At 34.7% G+C, this 19,944-nt stretch overlaps 1 protein-coding gene and 1 long non-coding RNA gene across 4 annotated transcripts; one reads left to right on the top strand and one right to left on the bottom strand.

Annotated features, from left to right (window-relative positions):
- Positions 1-6,092: 6,092 nt before the first annotated feature.
- Positions 6,093-11,986, top strand: LOC104897928 (probable methyltransferase PMT2). 3 transcript variants are annotated; one of them, XM_057395514.1, is made up of 8 exons: positions 6,093-6,564; positions 7,246-7,894; positions 8,010-8,220; positions 8,418-8,709; positions 10,120-10,494; positions 10,654-10,731; positions 11,366-11,638; positions 11,735-11,986. In XM_057395514.1, the coding sequence occupies exons 2-7, from the start codon at positions 7,253-7,255 to the stop codon at positions 11,598-11,600; spliced, it is 1,833 nt and encodes a 610-aa protein (XP_057251497.1). In that variant the 5' UTR covers positions 6,093-6,564; positions 7,246-7,252; the 3' UTR covers positions 11,601-11,638; positions 11,735-11,986. The 3 variants fall into 3 exon arrangements, with proteins under 3 accessions (XP_057251497.1, XP_010683199.2, XP_010683200.2); XM_010684897.4 differs by having other exon boundaries at positions 6,096-6,268; positions 6,472-6,564; positions 11,366-11,986; XM_010684898.4 differs by having other exon boundaries at positions 6,096-6,268; positions 6,475-6,564; positions 11,366-11,986.
- LOC125498207 (uncharacterized) lies at positions 11,732-12,402 on the bottom strand. The gene is made up of 2 exons (XR_007274998.2): positions 12,310-12,402; positions 11,732-11,991 (listed from the first exon to the last, which is right to left on the bottom strand). It is a non-coding gene; the product is annotated as an uncharacterized LOC125498207 (long non-coding RNA).
- Positions 12,403-19,944: the final 7,542 nt, after the last annotated feature.

The raw sequence follows: 19,944 nt of genomic DNA on the forward strand, positions 1-19,944 counted from the left end.
CAGAAAGATAAGGGAGGAAAAACCGAAAAACAGACAAACTTGTTGAGTTGTTGTAATACTACCTCCGTTCTTTTTTAGTTGCAACGTTTGACAAATTGCACTATTCATGTTCTCTTATTTGACCACATTTATTGATTTATATATTAAACAAAATATAGTCATGTGGGGTCTTGTTTGATTCGTTTCGATGTAAGCTTTCATAATATCAAATTTTTATAATTTTTACTTACATACAATTAGAGATAAAACGATTTGAAATTGTACATTGGCAAGCGTGAAAGTCAAAATGTTGCAACTAAATAAAAACAGAGGTAGTATACTCTAGGTAAACAGTGAACGGATAAATACGGCGTTTTAGCTTTGCCGCTTAAGATTATATGTTTGACTGTACATTGTAGTGCCAGTGATTGTACATTGCAGTGATAATTTACCGGGCACTATATATATCCAAGTCGTGGAAGAAAATAAGATACACAATTACAATAGCATTTTCTCTCAATCTTGCTTAAAAATCTCTCTAAATTACAAGACATTTTCAGCACCAATTCGCTTTACTATCAAAAAGTAGTTCTTCTCAATTGCTACTAATTTTTTTTCAAAAGAAAAAGAAAGGATCACTAATGTAATAAGATCAATACTATTCATAATAATGTATCTCTTTGTAGTGTATACTTTATTATAAAACGTAATAGTGTATCTTGCGCCACAAATCCGGCACAAGGAATTGGTAGTACACCCCAACGCCTCAACACTCACGTTAATAGCCATGTCGGCGAACGTCGACAAACCACCGTCCCCAACCTCAATGATAACCGTCCTCCGGAATCACCAAGTGAAATCCGGCAAACTCCTGATAATAACAAAAGGAGTAGGGACGATGAAGGTCCTTCCGTTAGCAGCAAGCGACGATAAAGTAATAATCTAGTGGTATCGGCTCGATCGCTGCCAAGCAAGTCGCGCCACCTTTATGGAGGGCAAAAGACCTTGCATTTTAAAGTCATCTATGGACGGACTATACGGAGGGGCTATTCTGTTGAACTTTGCCGCCTAAATGGACAGGCTCCGCCGTCTGGATGGACAGGTTCCACCGCCTGGATGGATGGCTAACACTACAAAGAGGAAGAATTTTTCGCCGAAAAATAGTTATAATGGTGGAACTACCTACTACCTTTTTTTTGCTGTTTTTCATGGAAATTATATCTTATGTAAAAAAAAAAAGGGGGGTGGAGGAGAAGCTTTTGAGACCATATAGAAGAAAATGATAGAAGAAGTAGCTAGACTTCTTTGTTGCACCGAAAATAGCTTATAAGTAGCATATTTTGATTTGTTTTAAATTATAGCAGCTACTAGTTCCAATGCTAAATTGATGAACATGTCCTAATTAATGTCCTTTATTGTTTGTCAAGAACTATTTTCAATGTTAACTTGACTAGCTTTAATATCTCAAAACCGCTAGTTATAATTTTTTTTGTTCTTGTCAAAATGTTATATATATACATACATATATATATATATATATATATATATATACATACATATATATGTATATATATATACATACATATATATGTATATATACATATATATGTATGTATATATATATATATATGTATATATATATATATATATATATATATATATATATATATATATATATATACATATATATATATATATATATACATATATATATACATACATATATATATACATATATATATATATATACATATATATATATATAAACATATATATATGTATACATATATATATATATATATATATATATATATATATATATATATATATATATATATATACAATATATATATATATATACATACATATATATATATAATACATACATATTATATATATATACATACATATATATATATATATACATACATATATATATATACATACATATATACATACATATATATATATATACATACATATATATATACATACATACATATATATATACATACATATATGTATGTATATATATATATGTATGTATGTATATATATATGTATGTATATATATATATATGTATGTATGTATGTATATATATATATATATATACACATATACATACATATATATATATACATACATATATATATATATATATACATTAATTTTCTAATAATGTTGTTTAAAACATCACATGAACTCAGAAATGACTAGACTTGCAAACCGAGAGTTTGAGATACTTGAAGCCTCAGGCCAAAGGTATTTAGAATGGAGAGTGGATGTAAAAGCTTATCTAAGTCACTTAGCCTCGACCATACCATTGTCGAAGGTGGTGCCCCTACCCCTTTGGAGTAAGCAAAAGCACTGGTGTATCTCAAACACCATATACATGAAGAGCTCAAATTTGAAAATATACATCCTTGTAGAAGATCCAAAAGAATTATGGGATAACTACCTAAATGATCGATTTGAGCATTTGTAAAGAATATTGCTCTAAGGGCCCATCATGAATGGTCAGTGCTCAGCTTCCAGGACTTTACATCAGTAGCGAGTACAACTCTGCAATACTTCGCATCACCTCATAGCTGAAGCTATGTGGAGAACCTGTATCTGAACGAGCCGTGATTGAGAAAACCCTCTCCATTATGCACGCCAATAATGTTGTTCAACAAGAACAATACCGTGAAAGGCGCTGCGAAAAATTTTGCGACTTAATTGTCATCCTTTTGGTCGGAGAACAGAACAACCAAATCATGCTCTCAATTCATAATCAAAGGCCAGCAGGTACCAGCGCACCAGCAGTTGAAACAAATGCCACTAGAGGTGGCAAACGCTGGAATAAGCGAGGAGGTAATCCAAATCATAATGGCCAGTTTAAAAATAGGGTAATGGAGAAAGAAATGAAAATGGAAGTGGCAGAAGAAGAGGACGCCAAAACTGGAGCCCCAATAGAGGACGCAGAGGAAAAAACTCCCAACGAAGGCCACAAGAGAAATATATAAAATGTGGTATTCAAGGACATTAGGCAAATGAATGTCGCATAACCAAACATCTTATGAATATATATGTGGCCTCTACTAGGGGTCAAGGGAGACTTGGTGAAACACTTTTCATCACTGAAACTACTTCGTTCCCTGACTCGATGTAGCTGATTACCTCATGGAAGATGTTTCCAATGTCTAGCACTCATATTCCTCCTAAACCAACCTAAGATGTTATTTTATCGCTTTACTTCATGTAATCATGTCTTAATTTTCTTGAATGTCCCTTGTATTTCTTTTAGGATTCCATAATATCGTACCATGTAATGCAGCTCTTTATATGAATAAATTTGTGTGTCATGTTTTGACAAAGTTATGTTTTAATGAAGATAATGACAAACGAAGACGCTCAACAATGCCTGATTGATAGTGCCACTATACACACCATCTTGAGTAACAAGTCATACTTCACTGTGGTTGAGGGCTCAGGAAAGGCATGCATAGTGTTACCAAAGGGAACACACATCACCATAAACAACACATTGTATTCAGGTAAAACTCAAACAAATTCATTGAGTTTCAAAGATTGTGTACGAACGGGTACCATATGGAAACCATTAACGAAAACGGAAAGGAATAAATGTGCCTCACTAAATGTGACATTGGCAAGAAACTAATCCTTGAAAGGATGCCATCATACTCCTCAAGACTATATTTTACTTGTATAAGTCGAGTTGAAACAAATTTGGTGTCTCACCATAAGGAAGACAACAAAGCAATATTCACTCTGTGGCATGATCGCTTAGGTCACCCAATGCAAGATCAAGCATGATGACGAAAATTCTTCGAAGCTCAAATGGGCATCCTTTGAAAAATATACGGGCCCCACAATCAATTGAGCATAATTGCAAAGCTTGTTCACTTGGCAAATTGATCATAACACCTTCTAAAAATAAACTTGAAGGTGAAAATCTTGCAATTCTGGAAAGAATCCAAGGGGATATTTGTGGGCCAATACAACCCCATGTGGATCATTCAAATATCGGTTATTTCACCAAATACCCTTAACAAAAAAATTTATTCACCAAATACCCCAACTTTTTTCAAAATTCACCAGATACCCCTAACTTTTAAAAATATCCACCGGATACCCCAAATTTGTAAAACAATGACAAATATGCCCATAATGACTAACGACAGTTAACTCCATTAGTCATTAGTGTTAATTAATCCTAAAAAACTCTAATTAACCTAAAAATCCTAAAAAGTCAACTAACCTAACCTTCTCTTTCTCCCCTAACCCCCCCCCCCCAACAACCCTAGCCCCACCAGCTACCAACCCCCTCCCCCGCAGTTCCCCCTCCCCGGCCCCTCCCTCGATCGCAGCCGCGCCTCCCCATCCCCATCACCCCCAGCCAGAATCCCCCCTCCTCCCCCAACCCCTTCGAATCTCGACCCCCCCCTAACACCCTCGGTCGGTCGTTACCCCTCCCCCGCCGCAGACTGTTGATTTTTTGGATGTTGGGAGGTGCGCGAGGGACAGGGAGGTGGAGGGACGCGAATCCCTAAGTCAACCAAGCAGACGCGGAGAGGAGGAGAAGGCGCAGGGAAGGAGGGGGATGGGATGCGCGAGGTCCATCATAAGATATCTAGAACCATTAACTGGTGAACTCTTCACCAGGCCACTCGGTTTGTCGATTGTCACTTTGATGAGACAATTTTGCCAACCTTCGGGGGAGATAAAGTAGGCCCGTGTTGGAATGAAATTTCATGCATGGAATGCCAAAAAATTATCATATCTTGATCAAAGATCAAATATGTGTGAGCAAGAAGTATAAAAAATCAGACACTTGCAAAACATTGCTAATCAATTGCCAGATGCATTCACTTATTCAAAAGAAGTGATAAAATGACATATACCGGTTGTGAATGCTCCTGTACGGGTTGAAATCCCAAGAGAAAAAAATGAAAAAATCACTTGCAAATGAATCTACAACACGCAAAAGGCATGGAAGACCACTCGGAGCCAAAGATTTGAAATCGAGGAAGTCTAGAAGAATAGAAACAAATAATGAGAAAATTGATGATTCTTCTAAAACGGAACAATTTTCAATTGATGAAAACGTCATTAACCCCTAAAATGAACTCAAAGAATCAAATGCTACATCTGAGGGGGGGGGGGGACGCGTGAAAATACTAGCGTTGATAATCACGAAATTTCAATAAATTTTGTCCATTCGAGAAAGCAATGGAACAAGGTAAAAACCCCGATTGATGAAAAATTTGCATATTCAATAGCCACAGGAATTCACCACCGACATTGAGGACACCAAACCAAGATCAGTGGATGAATAAGGAGTGATTGGCCACATAAATTTACTTTTTGTTTGTATAGTGAGTTAGTTAACACTATGTTATATTTCATGCTATGTTATTTGGACTATCATTATATTATTTGAAAATTTTATGTCATTTAATTAATCTTGCTTCATCATTATGAAATTCTTAGCCTCATCATTAGTTTGGATCAATTTCGTGTTGGATGAATTTGGTGTTTGTGATTGATGTTTGGATGAATTTGGATTTGGATGAACTTGATACCTGATGATTGATGTATGTATAAATTGGGTATTGGATGAAATTGTAGATTTGGTGATTTGATGATCTGGTCTTGAAATTGCAGTTTGGATGACGTTTTTAGCGTTTTGGCAAACAAATGTGGTTGGTGTGGCTCCACATGTAAACCGCTACTCCAAATAACGATTCATAAAGTGCCATGGAATTAATTTGAAGTTTGACGCATAGGAGGAATTAATACTCCCTTAAACATTACCTAAAAAAAAAAATGATGTGCACTTGTGTAAAAGTCCGAAAAATATGGTAGATTTTAAGAAATTAAAAATCATAAGATGAATTTCATGAAAAATCGAAGATATTAAGCAATAAAATCTCCATTAAAAACAAGTTGAATTAAAAAAACCCATAATAATTAGCAAAGAAAAACATCATAATTATCATGAGAAGTAAAGCATAGATAGTAGAATTAGAAGATATAATTAAGAAAAGTGTTTAAAATGACAAAAATATCCAACATTCCAATCCCCGAATTCCTGTCTGGCGCCGTTGATTCCGATGCCGCCATTCCTCCATTCATTCATTCATTCAATCTCTCTCCTCAAACGCGTGGGGTCCCAAACCCACACCTTATATTATCATCAGATCTTCCATAAACATTAAAAATAAGCTTCACTGCTACTCCACTATAATTGTACCTCCACTCCTTCACTCCTTCATCTGTCTGCTAAGTATGTCTACTACTATTATTTCATTTCAATAAAGTAGAAAGACATAAAGCTAAAAGTTAGGGTTTTTCTTTCTTCTTTAATCGTCAGTATAATTGAATTTGATTTGATTGAAAAATTGAAATCTTACCCTTTATTATTTTCTCTCTCTTCGTGTAATTGGATCGATCTCTGTATTCTCTTTCCTCTTTTTTTTTTTTGTTTAGCAGAAGCAGAAGAAGTCACCAATTGTGAGTTCGTCAATTTTTGTGTTTGACAGAGTCCAACTCTTGTTTAAGTCCACTTCTTTGATGCTTTTGGTAAGTTCTTTAATTATTGCTCTTTCTTTCAATTGTTGGATTTTTCTGCACCAATGAGGTTTTAATTTTAATTTCGAGTTTTGTAATGTTGGGTTGTAAGTAATTTATATTTTTGCAAATTGGGTTTTTTTTATTTTTTATTTTTTATTTTTGGGTAGTTTAGATTTGGATTAATGCGTTTTACTTGATTAGGATCTGATGGGTTTAGCTGTGATTTACTTAATTATGTCGGTTAGATGTCAATTAATCTTGCCATGAAATGAAAAAGGAAGCAAGAATTGCTATAATCAAGTTAAATTAATGCTTGTTTGATGAAATAAAAATATGGTTCTTTTTTGGGGTTGGTTGTGGTGAAGAATATCCATCTCTTTGATTAATTGATTGCTTTTGTTCCTTTATTATCTGATGAAGAAATTCCAACCTTTGATATTTCATTTTGTTAATAGTTTTTGGATCTTGTGAATTTGGATAGATTCTGTTGATTAGTTGATTGTATTTACTTATGCTATATCAATTGAAGCTGCAATTTACCCATTTCAACTTGCTAAATCACCGCAGCTGACGCCGAGTGCGTCTAGATTGCCCCAGGATCAGTAGTGATAGTGGTGGTTGTTCTGTTTATAGCAATATGTGGTAATTCTATAATTGTTTGAGCTTAAACAAAAGTGGGAACTATTGCAGGCGAAATATGGCGAACAAAACGCATGGTGACAGTAGGGCAAGGAGTTCCATATCTATATTTATTATAGTTGGTCTATGTGGCTTCTTTTATTTGTTGGGGGCATGGCAGAGGAGTGGGTTTGGGAAGGGAGATAGTATTGCTATGGAGATTACTAAAAGTGGGGCGGATTGTGCGGTTCTCTCGAATTTGAGTTTCGAGACTCATCATGGTGGGGAGATTAAGACTGGAGATTCTGCTATTAGTACTAAAGTGTTTCCGCCGTGTAAGGAAAAATACACGGATTACACTCCATGCCAAGATCAAAAGCGTGCTATGATGTTCCCAAGAGATAATATGGTATACAGAGAAAGGCACTGTCCCACTCAAGAAGAGAAGTTGCATTGCCTCATACCAGCACCTAAGGGATATGTCACTCCGTTTCCATGGCCTAAGAGCCGTGACTATGTACCATATGCAAATGCTCCTTATAAAGCTTTGACGGTGGAGAAGGCTATTCAAAATTGGATCCAATATGAAGGAAATGTCTTTAGGTTTCCGGGTGGTGGAACACAGTTTCCCCAAGGAGCAGATAAATATATTGATCAGCTCGCTTCTGTGATTCCAATCAAGAATGGGACAGTTAGGACAGCCCTAGACACTGGTTGTGGGGTATGTTGTGCTTTTCTTCTTTCCTTAATCATCTATTCAGTTAGTGTCTGTTTAATGTATTCAAAGACTTCTGAAGTGTTTGATTTTCCATACTGACTTGTTATTTCTGTGTTAGGTTGCAAGTTGGGGAGCATACCTTACGAGCAGAAATGTCATCGCAATGTCATTTGCACCAAGAGATTCTCATGAGGCTCAAGTTCAGTTTGCTCTTGAAAGGGGGGTACCTGCTGTTATAGGTGTTCTTGGAACAATAAAGATGCCATATCCATCAAATGCTTTTGACATGGCTCATTGTTCTCGTTGCTTAATTCCATGGGGTGGAAATGGTGAGATTTTGGGTCTGATGTCATTAATTGATAACTTTTGGGTACTTGAACCGTTGAACGTTATCTGTGGGATAAATAATTACTCTTAATCCCAGATGTTGTATGTATATATGAGCTGATTTCCATGATTTCCAGCTAAATTTCCAACTTCCTTTTGCATTAGCTAATCTGCGACACTTTGGTCTTGACCCTTGCAGCTGGATTGTATATGATGGAAGTTGATCGTGTTCTCAGACCCGGGGGGTACTGGGTGCTTGCAGGTCCTCCTATCAACTGGAAGAATAATTACAAGGCATGGCAACGCCCAAAGGAGGCTCTGCAGCAGGAACAAGATAATATTGAAAAGACAGCTAAACTTCTTTGCTGGGTAAAGAGACATGAGAAGGGTGAGATAGCCGTTTGGCAAAAAAGTCTAGATGCTGATTCTTGTCGAAGGAGACAAGATGAGTCAAAGGCTACCATGTGTAAATCCAATCCCGATGACGTTTGGTATGGTTCTGCCTTGAGATTTTTTTACTCATATTTGTCCTTTATATCTTCAGTTTCTAGTTTCTGCTTATACTATTTGAACCTAGTATTTTTTTTTTTCCGTGTAAGCATGACGCTTTTAATATGTCTATATGTAGCCCATAGAATTATGTTGATGGATTTGTTGCTTGAAGTTTATCAGTTGCCTTTTAGTATATGCTAATTATTCATGTTGTATTGTCATTTCAATTCCGTATTGACAAAGGTCTATCTCATGCCTCATTAATTGCAAACCATTTACAATATGTTGTGGCACAATATTAGTACAAAAGCAGGGTGCCATGTGGCTAGATGTCACGAGAGGCAGAACCTTCTAAATAGATATATTATGAGTGTCAATTTTTTCTCTCTTGCTTAATGAGATTTGATATTGATTATATTTGGTGTTCGGCTATGCTATATTGTTCTATTAGTGATAAGAACATAAATCTGTTATCCTTCTTTTTGTCATATTCACAATCTGGGAAAGTTCTAGTGTTAAAGCAGTTGCTGCTGTAGGATTTCCCTTCTCACCCATCACAAAACCTTCTTTCCTTTCTTTTTTCGGTTGGGGGCTGGGATGGGGGGGGGGGAAGGCTGGTTGTTCCTGTATTGTCTATCACCATGTTAGTACATTGCATTAGTTAGCCATTAAACTGGTATGAAGCCTTTTTTTTTAATCTCTTGTGGAACAAACTGAGCTATTTGGGGGAATATCCTTTTTGTCTTAACAAGTTTTGGGTAGATAATAAGGTGAGGATCCATCTGTCCATGTGCAACTTATATCAATCTCAAGCAGTATAAAATATAGCAGCGAGGTTTTTGCTTTCTGATTCTGAGCTTTATTAATTGAGCATTGCTGGGTGCAAGAGTGACTTGAAATGTATTTTTCAATTTATCTTAGCTCAGTTTAGAAATCCTGGATTGTACTTGTATGAAGTTGTTCTATGCTCAAGTTAAAGATAAGTTGTGCTTGTGAAGTCTTCTTGCGACGGATGATTCAGAGACCGACTCAAATGCATTAGCATGTAGCTCCTTCAAGTTTGTTGATTGGGTTCTGAAACACTGCAAATATCTTATGGGGCAAAGAAGTAGTAAAGGATAAAGTTACATGTATAGGATCCGGGTCTTCTTCCTCTCTTTCTTGTTCCTTACCAGGGCAGTTGTCAGTGAATATATACGTTTTCAGATTACATGTAATTTACGGTGGCTTTGAGTTAAAAATGTTATAAATAGTGGTGATTGTATTGTTCTAGATCAATATTACATGAAACTGAGCACTCACTGGATCTTTAGCATCAAAGGTGATTTGTGAGTCTTGTACTACAACTTGTTCCTTCTTTTCTTGGCTTGTGTCTAAGCTGGGTCTTTTTTTCTCTTTGTTGTTTCCAGGTACAAAAAAATGGAGACTTGTGTCACACCATTTCCAAATGATGGTGCTGGTGAACAGCTGAAGCCATTCCCTGAGAGGTTGTATGCTGTACCTCCTAGGGTAGCTAGTGGATCAGTTCCTGGCGTTTCTGTTGATGCATACTTGAAGGACAATAGCATGTGGAAGAAGCATGTCAAGGCTTACAAAAGAATCAATAGCCTTCTTGATACTGGTAGATACCGTAACATTATGGATATGAATGCTGGGTTGGGAGGTTTTGCTGCAGCGATACATTCTTCTAAACTATGGGTTATGAATGTTATGCCTACTATAGCTGAGAAGAATACCTTGGGTGTTATATATGAACGAGGGCTAATTGGCATCTATCATGACTGGTGCGTTATGGTTTACAGCTTGTTAACAAGCAAAATTTCATTTTTACCTCAACTCTGTACAGTGAATTTGCTAGTCTGTAGTGTGTACAATGAATTTGCCAGAGTAGTTTCTTTCCCCATTTATCTAGGCTACCATTGATGTGGTTCCTCTCGTCACAGGTGTGAGGGTTTCTCTACATACCCGAGGACATATGATTTGATTCACGCAAATGGTATCTTCAGCCTCTACAAGAACAAGTGAGTCTTTTAAACTTCCAATTTAATTTGAAGCTACATATATACATGAAACAAATAACAAACCATCCGTCTTAAAAAAAAGTAGCACTTTGACTCTCAAGGTTTCCGATGCATATCTGATATCTCTAACCATTTCTAACTGATTAACTATGGAAATTGATACTTTGAAGATACACATTGAAATGACTTCAGCAGCATCCTACATAATAATATTAATATGTTACTTTTTTATATTTCAATAAAATTGCGGTCACACTATGTGACATTTGACCATAAAGTCAAAGTATTGCATTTATCTTAAGATGAAGGGAGTAGTCTTTTCTTATGTGATCGCTGAAACTCCATGATCATATGTTTCGTGGTTCCCTTCTTTTTATACATGATAACATGAACTTGCAATTCATCCCACTATAGCATATTGTTTTTTCTGGATATCACCGTCATATTCTATATCAAATGTTATGTGGGTACGAATGTACCATGTCAATTATCATTGTCGTGTCATGAACTGTGCTAGTTGGGAGAACTGAATGGACATTTTTCAAGGCTGGTGGTGTGGTCTACATACATGACTGGGAATTCAATCGCCTACTTTTTCAGTGTAATTCTCAAGATTTTCATCTAATAAATGCAGATGCAACTTGGAAGACATACTTCTAGAGATGGACCGGATCTTGCGTCCCGAAGGGGCAGTAATAATTCGCGATGAAGTGGACGTGTTGGTAAAGGTTAAAAAGATTGTAGCTGGGATGAGGTGGGACACGAGAATGGTGGATCATGAGGACGGTCCATTGGTTCCCGAGAAGATACTGGTTGCTGTTAAACAGTACTGGACTGTCGATGGAGGCAATGTTACATCTACCCAATGATTTAAACTTGTGAGTCCCATGGTTTCCTTCCTCCTCAGGTATCTCATAAGTTACACAGGTATCACACATGCTGAACTGAAAAATCATATTTGCTGCTGCTGGATGTGTGCGTATCGTGTCTTATCATCGGATAGGTTCAGCCGGTGGTATTCTTTCAGCACCAGGATAGATGGCTGTACGTGTGCTTGTTTGCTTCGACGTGTGGCTACAGTTGTTAGTAATTAGATTTACAAGCGATAGATAGTTATATTTCCCCTTTGTTGGGTAAAAGAGATTAATTAGCATTGATTAAATTCTGTCAATGTACTCTATAACCCCCCCTGTCCCGAAGTTTTTGTTTAATTTGTACTACTTATTATTTATTAAATTTATCTGTGTTATTCTAAGGAACCTATCTCATTCCCAGAAAATGCTTGGTAAATCCACTGGATAGATAACCACTAGCGCACACCTCTATACTTGCATAAAAGCGAGAAACTGATCTACTTTTGGCTCGCAGTATATCAGTATAGAATTTGTCTTGTAAGAGATCGCCTACTTTTAAATTAAAATTAGGCAATGATAAGTCCAATATTAAAAAGAGATTAACTCAATAGTGACTAGGTTGATTTCTTTCGGTGACTCGTTTAATCCATTTAGTTACTAGGTTTACTTTTATATTAAAATTAGACCATCTCTTTTAATAATTTTTGATCAGTATATCACAAACCGATGTTTGAATAGAGCACTTTGATTATGTGATCTTTACTCCTATCATCGTTACTTTGGCTAAGTTAAAAAGATTTATGATTATTAAGCTAATCATCCGCTGTTATTACCTAAGAGCGTTTAACTATAAACTTGACTCCTTTTGGGCACAAGAAACAAGTAAAAGGAGAGGTAGAAACTAGAAAGAATGAGCACAAGAAACAAGTAAAAGGAGAGGTAGAAACTAGAAAGAATTAATGAACTCAAGTGATAAAAAGAAAATGATAATTAAAAAAAATACTAAATAAGTCAAAGATGTAAATGCCAAATTTAATTTGGAATGTTTTTGTTAGTAAGTATTAAAAGAGAACTTATGAAGTACTTATTACTAGGTTGTGTACAAATTAGGCTCGGATCGGTATTTGAACCGGATCAGACTTTGGATTGGATCGTAGATTTTGGTCCGATCCTTGGTTCACAGAAAATTCCGATTTCATATTTTCATCCGGTCCGGTATAAACCTAGAAAATTCGATTCCAGACACCGACAAAAATATTTGTTTTTTTTAGTAAATTATACATAAGTCATATACTTAAGGGCTAATTTAACAAAAATACATAGAGAACTTCGTTTCCTTATCTTTTCTTATATTTCCAATTATGTAATAAAGATCTCGTCATAGACTCATAGGGCTCAACGGAGAAGAAATAACTAGTAAATAAGTAAAAAAAAAAGGACAGATTTTTGATAAATTTACTTGATGGGCCATATACTAATTCCTCTTTATTCTAAATTTGTTGATTAATGAACTTGTTTTTAATATGATTTTGTTTGGTAAATAGAGGTTTGGAGTAAAAGATAGAGGTTTGAGCTCATATTAGAGGATTTGATTAGCCAATCCTGTAATTTGAGTGTTTGGTAAAAAGATGTTTTATTTTATTGAGTCCAAAATGCTCTTTTTGAAAAAGTTGGAGAAGCTTTTTGACATTAAAGGTTTGGGAATAAGTGAAGCAATTACAATGTCTCAAAGTTGTTAAAAATTACATTTATAAATAATAAAAGTTACAACAATATATTATGCACATGTGCTTATTTGTCATTTACACAATAATATAGCAATCAACTAGTTATCAAACCCCTTTATACAAACACTTAATACAATCAATCAGTTAAATCAGCTAATACAATAAGCTAGTAGTTATCAGCTATCAACTATTAGCTAATTAATACAATAAGCTAGTAGCTATCAGCTAATATAATTTGCATACAGCTAACAACTATCCGATAATTGTCAAATAGGGCCATAGTCTTTTAACTTGGTCTTTATGAGAGGATGTGCAAATTTACTCGGAAGATTTTCTTGAAAGTGGCTTATCATAGAAGCATGCCCCGGCAATGTGAGCCTGTCGGATACTTGCCATTATCATCAAGGAACCTTTCTAGTGAATCAATATATTTTTTATCCAATACAACATTAATGTATCACGTATGTCGCCCTATTCATTCCTATTCAAGTAATTGCTTATCATACACGGCCAACATTTCAACTTATACAAAAGAATTTGGTGGAAAGTTCACAATGGAAAGAAAACTTTCATTCTTCTCTTTTGGTGGATATATGTAGAGGATTAGAAGAGACTTAGACACAGAAGTTCGTTAGTTTTTTTTTTTGGATGCTTAAGAAGAGGCAACCCTTGCGAAAACTCGAAAAAAAAAACAACTACACTACTAACAACAAACTAAAGAAAAACACACTAGGGAGGAATGTAGCGGGGTATAACAGAAGTTCGTTAGTTAATAGTCTATGTCTATAGGTGTGTTCGGTATAAGCTTTTTAATTAAGTAGCTTTTAGCGTCTTGACTCGGTCAAAACACTAACTAGAAAAAATAATAGTGTTTGACAAGGTAGTGATATAAGTAGCTTTTAGTGGTACAAGTAGTGTTTTAGTAGTATTTATCAAAAGCTACAATTTGTAGCTCTTGGGTTAGCGTTTAGTGGTGTATAAATTATATGTTAAAGTTTTGTTTGATTTTTTAACTTAGTTATTCTTAAACAACTACTTTGACAACTTCTTTGACCGAACATCAATATTTTATACCGCTGCTTGGATAGTTAACAGTTAACAACTATACACCAATCACTAACAACTACCAACACAGCTAACAGCTACTCTCACAACTAACAACTACTCTTACAACTAAAAGCTACAACTACAGCTACTGTTGCCGAACACGCCTTGTATTTTATTTTTCTAAAGAAAGATTTTCACTATTAATCTCAAGTTTTGGATGTCTTCCCATAATAATCACAAACACAATCTACTTATGAATAACCTTAAGTTTGATAAACACACCATCTCATAGATAAAAATGGAATTGTTGAAGAAACCACTTTCGTAAGTTCTAACAAGACAAAAAGAGCTTCACCCAATAGTGCAAGTCCTACAAATCAGAACCATAGAAAAGGATTTGGAACTTGAGGCAGCCAGCAAAGCCTTATACTCTCCAATCTCCACGCACAATGCCTCAATCATGCAAATTTATCTGTGTGTGAACCTGTTTGTGGAGTTTACCTAATGTGACACAATGCATTTAATGTTCTCTCTCTCTTCATTTGACATGCTCTCAAGTCTCATGGCAGCAACTGGGGGCGGGCGGGAGGGCCTCCTTATCTTAATTATATGAGGCCGTACCTTGATATATTCTCCTGGTTTCTCGTTCAAGTGTGTTTAAGAAAGTTCTTCGCGGAGAGAATATTACTTCATCCGTTTCATATTATTCGCTACACTTTTTAAATCACGGATTTCGAGGCAATTTTTGGAGAGGTGAGATGTAGAGAGTAAAAAGAAAAGGGACTCATATGAGAGAAGAGAGATAGAAAGAGTTTATTGTCCAAAAAGGAAGTGTAGTAAGTAATGTGAAACTTTCAACAATGGAAAGTGTAGCGAGTATTTTGAAACGGAGGAAGTACCTTGTTATTTCAATAGGAACACTACAAGAGGGGAGGGTGGATTGTATCCGTAGAAATAAACGTATTTTTTTGTGAAATTCTAAAACTAAAACAATAAAACAAGCTAAAGGAACCCAAAAAATTTTTACGAGGAAAAACTTCTTGGGTCCAACAAGAAGAAACAACCTCGACCATTAGAAATTTTAAGCTCAACTCTTTCATTGATTAGGCCAAACAACTTTGATATATACAACCTAACTTTACTCCCAGGCCACACCTTGAGTTTCTAAACTCAAGTTCCTAAACACTTGTTACCTTAATAACTATTGCTCTCAACTTCACTTGAAGTTTCTTACTGTAACTTGTTTCACTCAAAGTTTCTTTTATATAGGACTTCACTCAAAATCCCTTGCCTAAAACCAAAATTACACTGATCAACTAAACTAAATGGAATAGAGTAAGAAGGCAAAGAATAAATGACTTATAAGAGAATGAAAGTACTGACACTTTAATTAGTTAAATTCACTTAATTACTCGGTCAGACACAAATTGAAATTTAATTAGATATATGTATTTATAGCAGTGATTAAGTAAAACAACATGGGATAAAAGCATGTGATAGTGGATTAACCATTTTTCTATGATGTTTCTCAATTAGATGAACATGTTCCATTATTCACCCACAAACTCCACGATCTCTTTAAACATATATAACAGATTTACATTGCTTCCTAAAATCTAGCATTTACTTATGCAACAAACATAAATCTAAATTTTTATACCTTGTAAATTCCATTCACTTAACAACTTGTTAGTTTATAACTTAATTTGTATCTTGATTACTTTGTCACCATCAAAATAAGAGTCCGATATACCTTATTTAGATAATCTCTATTATATAAGGGAAGGGGGGTAAGAAGATGGTGTCCCCGTTCAAAAATACTAAATTGCGCTTAATGATCTAATGGAATAAAAAAATTACAAAAGAAAACAATTTAAGAATCGTTTTTCATTTCAACTTTCTATTTTAAGTGGATATTAGACATTATTGTAAATTGACACACACATCGCGTACATATAAGGCTAGTAATAAGTAAGTGAAAAGTATCCAAAAGTAATAGAGAAGCACTAGAAAGTAAAAGAGAAGTATTACAATTTACCAGTAAGAAAGAGATTGCAAAAGTGGATTTTCCTTAATTTCTTCTCACATCTTTTATAAGAAAAACCTTTAAATTTGGAGGAAGTAGTTTGTGCAGTAGTTCCTTTCATTGACACAAAGGCACTATGATATCCACTTAAAACAGTTCCAGTTAAGCGAAGTATGATTCCACCTCTTTCTGGTAATTTTTTTTTGCTAGTGATGTGTTCTTTTTGGGAAGAATAACAACAAGATTGCCGGATCCTATATGTCGTTATTGTTGTCACATAGAAACATAATCATGTGCAACTTTTCCATGTGCATACAAATTTATAGTTCTGTTATACATATGTCTTTCCCAACTATACAGTGTTACTACGACTTTTCTACTACAGAAGCACCGCCATTAAAGAAGGAATCTTCAAGAAAAACATACTAGGTACTTGAATGTAGTTTGGCCATAGTAACACTTTCATCATCCTGTTTGTAGTTCATAAACCACTCCCTACGCGAACACATATGACAAGATTCTCCCGAATCAAGAACCCACACATCCGAAAGCTCGATGCATATGTTCATCAGCAACTAGGGCAAGATCATCATCAAAATTCAAATCTCCTGCTGCAACAGCAGCAGAAAACCAGACCCAAATTTATTTTTCTGATGCTCCTTTTTAGGATATTCCCTTTTTCAATGCCCCATCTCTATACAATAATTAAAAATATTATTTAGTTTAGAACCCCCTTGGAAATTTCGGATTTCCTGAAATTCTTTTTCCCGAAATTCCTTCCCATGTCCCCTACTACTACTTGCCACTAACCAACAAGCCTGATTATCTGTACCTGTACTACCAGATACCTTATGGCGCAATTTCCTAGTATGCAAAGATGATCTAACTTCTTCTAGAGACACAAAATCTTTACCAACAATAAAAGATTGCACAAGATTCTCATATGACTAAAGACACAAGCAGAATTAAAGCAGCATCCTCATCCTCCACCTTAACATTCAATATTATATAATTCTAGCAAAATCATATTTAATTAATCCATGTGATCTATAAGAGGTAGTGTATATGTGTAGCAATGTCCAAAAAATAAACATAATTTTTTAAATGTTCTTTTATTAGTAGTGGATATGTGTAGCAATGTCCAAAAAATAAACATAATTTTTTAAATGTTCTTTTATTAGTAGTGGATATGTGTAGTAATGTCCAAAAAATAAACATAATTTTTTTTATAGATCACTAATCTTCAGTGTCGATATTGTCAACGAAAGTGCATTAAATGAGACCAAGGATTGAATAATTTATGTGATTTAAATTATCATTAGTTTCTTAATTTTATCAGGCACCGTCCAACTTGGAACAATATCACCCCTCTTCACTCCTCAGTCATCATTTTCTCATCTCCTCTCACTCTTGACTCTACCACCAAAATTTAGTAATTGAAGAACGGATTAGGCGCAAGATGGACACCAACAATTCCCAACAAATTTATTTTTTAAAAATTGTGTCCAAAACCCGCCCATTTTTTAAATCTGACCAATGTTGATCACCTCTACCATTAACTTACTACACCAATTGCATATCAACGCTCATATGATGGGCCCAATGCCACCAAGCTTCGTGTATCCAAAAGCTACCATACATCCACTGCACGTGCACGTTGCCACAACACATACTATTCACAGTGCCACAATTGACAATACTATACAGACTAACAGGAGCTGTTTCACCATAAAAATTTGCCACCAAATTAAAACATGGAAAACATACATGCATCTTTCTTGGTCATCCAATTGTAGAAACTCCTATATTTTTCTATATGCTACTATATTTAAACCTTAACTCCATTGATATAAAGGCTTAAGCAGGGATCATAACATTTTTTTATTAGAAAATTAAGTCAGCCCAAAGGCTAACCCTTACGTACAAGACTACTAGCCTGTAGGAAACACCAACACATTGATTGGTAAGGCATATATATCATGCGAAAGAAATACCCCAGCATTTATGTTGGGGTTAAGGATCGAACCCCTGACCTCAGAACCAAGGGGGAGCGCTCTACTCACTTGAACTCCTATTCTTAGCAGGGACCATAGCATATAAGCGCATTAAACTAGTTATATTTGTTCCTTTTGCTATGTATGTGTAGTCATCAATGATAATAACATGAAATATATTTGTTGATCAGTGAAAGTAGAAGCTAATCAAGTAGGTATTTTATTTCTATAAAGTTATACTAAGTCATAAAATTAAAGGTTTCGTCATTTTCATTTTTCATGTAAGGGAGCACATCGCAATCGAGATATTAATGTCGAAGCATTCCATAACTTTGATAATATTGAATTTTATAAACTCCAACTGTCATGATGCAAATCAACAATTCAGTATTACTTGTTTGCGCTATCCCCACCGTCCTCTCTTTGTCTCACACTCACGACCTACATGTTTATCCTATACACATGATCGACTATGATTTTACTAATCTTTTACAAGGCTTAGTAAAATTAGTAGGCAATTAACTCTTGCTCCCTCCGTTTCAAAATATAAGGCATGTACGATGTTCGAGGTCGAACTTTGACTTTCAATTACTCACAATTTACGTGGATAAAAAAATTGTAAAAATTAATGTTATTATAGTATTTTTTTATGACAAATCCAACGGTATAATTTTTATAAATTTTATTTATCATATTATGAGAAATATTTGTGGTCAAAGTAAATTTTCGTAAAACGTGGATGTCTTATATTTTTTAAACAGATGGAGTATCTTTTAAAAAGAAAAAACGAAAAAACCTTTGTTTTTTTCCTTTTCACTAAATGAATATGCTACTTCATTATGAGAATGAACGGGATCAAATTTGGACTATAAACAGCCTTATGTTTTTTAGATTATACTATTTATTTGGCGACGCAGAAAAAGACCACATAGTACACTTTTGTTTTTTTTAATAAGTACTCTAACGTTGAAAGTCAGACATACAACAAATGGCATCAATATTTTAAATTGGACAAGTAATACTGAATTAACTAGTGAGTGTCCCGGGCGATGCTCCGGGTTATTTTTTTTCTTAAATTTTTGTCTTATAAGGAAAAAATTGATCACAATAGTTTATGATCATTACCATTAATGTGTTAAATATCTAACTACTTGTATAGTTTTTTAATGAGATATAATTACAAAACCTTATTATATTTTATTTTGAAAAATTAATCAATGATGTTATGTTGGATCAATGGTTAAGCTCTCATTTTTCCTTTCAAAGGTCACGTGTTCGATACCTTCTAACCACACAACATTATTTAACGCCTTTTAATATATTAGTATAGATATCCAAATAATAATATATATAAAGAACATAATTACATAAGTGGATATAATTCGGAAGGAAAGAAGAAAAACGTAGTTGTGCATCATATATATTTGGTATAATAACCCTTTTATAAGATTTAAAGGATTTAGAAAAAGTATTGGTAAAAAACAAAAACGCCATATATACTTACACCCATTATACCATTTTTTTTTGCTTGAACGTTATTTATATAAAGTACAACATTTACAATA

Source organism: Beta vulgaris, chromosome 6 (assembly GCF_026745355.1).
Source record: "Beta vulgaris subsp. vulgaris cultivar EL10 chromosome 6, EL10.2, whole genome shotgun sequence".
In the NCBI taxonomy this organism is placed as follows: domain Eukaryota; kingdom Viridiplantae; phylum Streptophyta; class Magnoliopsida; order Caryophyllales; family Amaranthaceae; genus Beta; species Beta vulgaris.